Genomic DNA, 5,510 nt, shown 5'->3' on the forward strand with positions numbered 1-5,510 from the left:
TCTGACTAATTAGCCAGTACCATGCACAGGTAAGCAATGCTATCAATATGTATCATATGCCAGTTATCCAAGAGTAGGGCATTCAGCATGCTTACTAAACAGTTGCTAGCATAATCATGATCATGCATAAACTCAGAGACTCAAGCTCTGGCCAATCTCATATTCATCACTCATGGCATGCCCTAATCACATGTTTCTCGTGTATCACATGCATCACACTTAATCATCCAGCATGCCTCAATAATAATCATATACAAATGGGAAAGCTTGCCAAGCATTCATTATGCTATCAATGTTTACATTTAAACATCCAACATGCATCCATAATAGCCATGCATGTCACATATACATAGGGTGCAGTTTTCTTACCTTGGGTTCGAGCGAGAATTAATAAAAGAAACGACCTTTGAGAACGATCAACTTTTAGTCCTTTAGCGGTCACCTAGTCATAACCAATTAGAAACCATTAATAAAACAAATCAATGAATGGTTTACAAACTAAACCACACTCCCGGGACCAATCCCCCACTCTCGGGACTCTCAAACTACTCAAAAGGGGCAAAGGAACCAACCCCCGAGCCTTAAAAACCATCCCGAACCCTAAAATCAACACCTCCTGAAACTGGCCTAGCGCCTAGGCCCCACCCACCAGCGCTGGGGTGCTGTCCCAGAAATAGAGAGGGCTGCTCTCTACCCTGAGTAGCGCTGGGGTGCTAGGGCTGGCGCTGGGGCGCCAGCTTCAGACCAGCAGCTGCACTGAAACTCCATTCTTGCGATTCCTCTTGAAACCAACCTTCCAAACACATCCCAAACCTTACCAAAACATCCAATTCAACCCCTAAACCTCACCTACATCACCTCCTCACCAAAACCCAATCACACACACACCAAAAACTCCCATTGATTCCAACTTCCCACATCAAATTCTAGAGCTGAGAACTATAAGAAAAACAGAGCAACACCTGAAACCAAAGGCTAAAACTCACCTTGAAACTGGTCTTGGACCTCCCTTACAAGCTAAACCCAGTCTCCAACCCAGCCTTTAGTTTCCCCTAGCTTGAATCTCCACCAAGAACTCAAAACCCTCAAAGGAGAAGTGAAGAAGATGATGTACGAGAAAGGAAGAAGCAAATCTCTATTTTTGTTCTGTTTAAATCTACCACCTTCTACAGTCACCTAAGTCACATATATCCACCCCTAAAATGACCAAATTGCCTTTGTGTCATCTAAAGCCTCTTAAGCTATTTTAGGGGTAAAATTGGTACTTTCCGCTTATCCCGTTAATCATAATTAACGCTTCCCAAATCCCGCTAATCTCAATATCCTCAAACACCAATAATTCATATCCCGTTACCCTAAAATCCCCGGTAACGCTAAAATCATCAATATCATCCCGAAACTCACCCTGAGCCCCGAACTTATTTCCGTTATGACTAGACCGAAAACCTGCATCTCATGATCGTCTCATGTCGAAAAGTTCGAAACAATCCACCCTATAATGTGGCTATATTAATTAATCTCAACCATGCACCCAAAATATACATTTACGCCTACTGTGGTCAAATTACCAAAATGCCCTTGCATTATAAATATGAGCCCATATGCATGCATTCACCATCATATAATAATACAATTCACATAAACATGCATGTAGTCATTAAATATCATAATAAATCAATTATGGCCCTCCCGGCCTCCTAATCAAGGTCCTTAAACCTTATTAGGAAATTTGGGGCATTACAACATACATGATTATTGATGAGGCATGTTGAGTGCTCTATATATGGACATTGGTTGCATTGTAAATTCCTAGCACCGTTGCTTACTTGTGAATGGCACTGACTTATTAGTCAGAAACGGCAATGGTGTTTAGTACTAGTCGGGAAGCTCTGACTTATCAGTCATGATCGACAATAGTACTTAGCGCTGGTCATATGGAATTGACTTATGAGTCAAGAACGACATTAGCATTCTGACCATAGGCCAAAATGATTAGATCTAATCAACATGAGCATTAAATGCTTAATCGACCTATTGGTCGAAGAAAACTAAAGCGCTTGGCTAGTCTATGACTAGTTACTCAGAGCCAGGACCAAAAAGGTTCATGTGACTTTATAGTCACATGGCTTATGGCGCAGGACCCTAGAGAGACTCATTAGTCAACTATTCACAGTGCATGATCCCAGAATGCCTCATTAGTCATCTATTCAGGGTGCATGACCCCAGGATGCCTCATTAGTCATCTATTCAGGGTGCAGGACCCCAAAGAGACTCATTAGTCATCTATTAAGGGCGCAGAACCCTAGAATGACTCATTAGTTATCTATTCAGGGTGCAGGACCCCATGATTGACTTGCTAGTCATAATCTGATTAGGGCTAAAGCCCCAAAATGATTACATGATCATTTATTTATATTGAATACATGCAGTAATAAGTTTTCTTGCTGAGCCTTGGCTCACGGGTGCTATGTGGTACAGATAAAGGGAAAGAAAAGCTTACCCAACCTTGAGTGGAGAGCTTAGGTGGTGACGTGTACATATGCGGCCGCTTGACCACCACGGCCAAGGTGTTTCTCAGGGGAACTAGGATTTAACCTTATTGTTGCCACATAGGTCGGCGGATTGTAACTTTTGAACTGTAATGACCATTTTGGATGAAAACAACTTTGTAAACACTTTTATGGGATCCCATGTACAGTTTAATATTTTTAAATAAAATATATATATTCCTTTTGACCGAGATCTTCACTCTGGCCCATTAACAACACTTAGATGCACGTTTATGACCTAATGACTCGTTTAGCGAGTTAAACACTATTTAAAGTACACATTGTGATGGTCTTGGCTAACCAGGGCATTACACAAACAGACCCACTTGAGCTAGTCTATAAAGCTATTCTCGGGTCTCTTGTATCACTCACTCCTTTTGCTTGACTGATTCAATACAAAAGCATTTTCTTCCATTGTTTGATCCCAACTAATAGATTTTCCCAAGTTTTTAAATGTTAATGTTTTCCTTTTAAGTGGTGTTAGAATGACATTTAAACATAATGTAGAAGACTCAAAAGAAAGAAAAAGAGCAAGAAGAAAAGGAAAAGATAGTGATGCAATTACAAGTGACATGGTATTAGAGATTTTGGAATAGTCAATAAGAACCATCTCGAGATTCATAAGGGTGATAAGTATGCTCAGAATTTAGATCCAAAGCATCGTAGAGGAGGAATAGAAGTAGAGCTTCAAGACCCTGCAAATTCTGATCTTTTAGTATCTGTTCAAACAGAGCTTCGAAAGGTAATTTAGTTTTTACTTAATATTTGGTATGAGAATGAGAAGTGAATAGTTTGTTTTGTTAAAGTGTTTTGTATTGTGTTTTTAAATCATGTACAGAAAGAGAAGAAAATTAAGGAGTTGTTGAGGAGGGGGCATTACATACTAAAGAAATTCCAAAAGCACCAAGGTGATGGCTCAGATCACCTTTACTTCTTTTCTCAAGTAGATATGAGATTAGTGTGTAGAGTTCTAAACATGTCAAGGATAACGACAGATCAATTTGTTTGGTGTCACAATAAGCTAAGCAAGATCAATTTTGTTAAGAGAAAAATACATGTAGAACCTTCATTTCCTTGCTGATGCTAATAAAGTTTAACTTTTGGATCACCTTATTTTTACTTGCAGCTCCAAGAAGCTTATATAAATATTCATTATTCAAACTTTTGTGTCCCAATAAAGGTGCTCAAAATATTGGTCAAGAAAAGCACCACACGCGTCTTCTTTTTTTTTTTTTTGATGAAAAGGGAATATATTGAATCACAACAAAACAGTTACAACACAAGCTCAAATGGAGCACCAATAGACAAAACCATTATAACTGGTCCATCATCTCTACAACAGCCTGATCTTTTTTCCCAAGATTTTTCCTAGGAAGACTTAAAATTCTAGCTTTCACCAAGATTTTATTAAATGATCTGCACTAGCTACTGTCATATCAGTATATCTAAAAATACAAGCATTACAATTACACCAAATCACATAGACTGTAGCCGCAAGAGCTGCTGCTGCAAGATTTTTCTTGAGACCTTTCGGTCTCCCTACCATCCAATTGGACCAGTCCTCAAACTTGGTCGGCCAAATGTCATCTCCCAGCCAAGAAGCCACTTTTAATCCAACTTGATGAGAAAAGATACATTCAAAAAATAGATGATCATGAGTTTCTTGCTCCAGCTCACAGACCGGACACAATAAAGAATCAAGCTTGATATGGCAATGAACAAGATTGTCTCGAGTGAGTAAGTGACCAAGAATAGCTTGCCATAACATAAATATGTGTTTGGGCAAAGCCAGCTTACACCAGACTACATTAGCAAAGTGAAGCCTCTCTTTATTCAGTAGCTTAGTATAGAGAAGTCTCAGATTAAGCTTGTTGTTCTTAACCGCAGCCTCCAAATCACCAAAAGAGAACATAGATTTCAAATTAACCATCTTTCTCCAGTACTAGCTCACATCATTCTTAGTTTTGTGCTCCCAAAAATTCTGCCCTTTGAGGTAAAGAGCATCCACCCATTTCACCCAAAGTATATCTTGTTTAGAGGAAAGAGGCCAAATATATTTGGCTAACAACACTTTGCTCCATTTGGACCCTTCCTTAAACCCAATACCACCTAAACTCTTTGGCAAACAGACCTGGTCCCAAGCAGTTAGATGCATTTTATTTCTGTTTCAATTGCTGTCTACAGATCCCCATAAAAACTTTCTACATAAATGGTCAATCTCACAAATGACACTATTGGGAAGAAGAAATATGCTCATCCAGAAAGTTCTTATACCCAATAACACTGAATGGATAAGTTGTGCTTGACCAACAAATGAAAGATGACAGCTAGACCATGAGCGAAGCCTGAGGTGAATCTTTTTTACTATTAAGGCACAGTCTCCAGGTTTCCATTTAGTAGGCCGGAGAGGAATCCCAAGATATCTTAATGGAAATGACCCTTCATAAAATTGAAGCATAGCCAAAATACTCTTCATATCCTCCTTTGTTAAACCCCCAAAATAAACCTGAGACTTAGCCATATTGGCTATCAAACCAGAAGCAAGACTAAATGAAGTGAAGCACTCTTTTAAAACTTGAACCAAACTAGGAAATCCCTTACAAAACAGCACCAAGTCATCAACAAAACCTGGGCTAACATGCTTCAGCTTTTTACAGTTAGGATGAAATCTGAAGTCCTTTCTATGAGAAGCTTGAATAAGAAGACGAGTAAGGTATTCCATGACAAGCACAAAAAAAAAAGGAGAGATAGGGTCCCCTTGTCTTAAGCCTTTTCTACCAAGAAAACTCCCTTGAATTCTACCATTCATCATAATAGAGTAAGAGGTGCCCTTCAAACAGATCATAATCCATCGAATAAATCTGCTGGGAAAATAGTAGGCTCTCAAAATGTCCTCCAAAAACTGTCAATCTATGGTATCATACGCTTTGCTAAGGTCAATCTTCATCACACATCTAGGGG

At 39.2% G+C, this 5,510-nt stretch overlaps 2 protein-coding genes across 2 annotated transcripts; both read right to left on the minus strand.

The window, feature by feature from the left end:
- Positions 1-3,145: 3,145 nt before the first annotated feature.
- LOC133814388 (uncharacterized) lies at positions 3,146-4,479 on the minus strand. The gene is made up of 2 exons (XM_062247354.1): positions 4,030-4,479; positions 3,146-3,268 (listed from the first exon to the last, which is right to left on the minus strand). The coding sequence occupies exons 1-2, from the start codon at positions 4,477-4,479 to the stop codon at positions 3,146-3,148; spliced, it is 573 nt and encodes a 190-aa protein (XP_062103338.1).
- A 237-nt stretch (positions 4,480-4,716) lies between these two features.
- Positions 4,717-5,271, minus strand: LOC133814389 (uncharacterized). The gene has a single exon (XM_062247355.1). The coding sequence runs from the start codon at positions 5,269-5,271 to the stop codon at positions 4,717-4,719; it is 555 nt and encodes a 184-aa protein (XP_062103339.1).
- Between the last annotated feature and the right edge of the window lie 239 nt (positions 5,272-5,510).

Source organism: Humulus lupulus, chromosome 2 (genome assembly GCF_963169125.1).
Source record: "Humulus lupulus chromosome 2, drHumLupu1.1, whole genome shotgun sequence".
In the NCBI taxonomy this organism is placed as follows: Eukaryota; Viridiplantae; Streptophyta; class Magnoliopsida; order Rosales; family Cannabaceae; genus Humulus; species Humulus lupulus.

Coding starts and splice junctions, on each gene's coding strand:
- LOC133814388 (XM_062247354.1), bottom strand. CDS start 4,479: ATGGTTAATTTGAAATCTATGTTCTCTTTTGGTGATTTGGAGGCTGCG. Junction 3,269..4,029: donor CTCTTGCGGCTACAGTCTAT/GTGATTTGGTGT, acceptor CTGTTTGAACAG/ATACTAAAAGATCAGAATTT.
- LOC133814389 (XM_062247355.1), bottom strand. CDS start 5,271: ATGGAATACCTTACTCGTCTTCTTATTCAAGCTTCTCATAGAAAGGAC.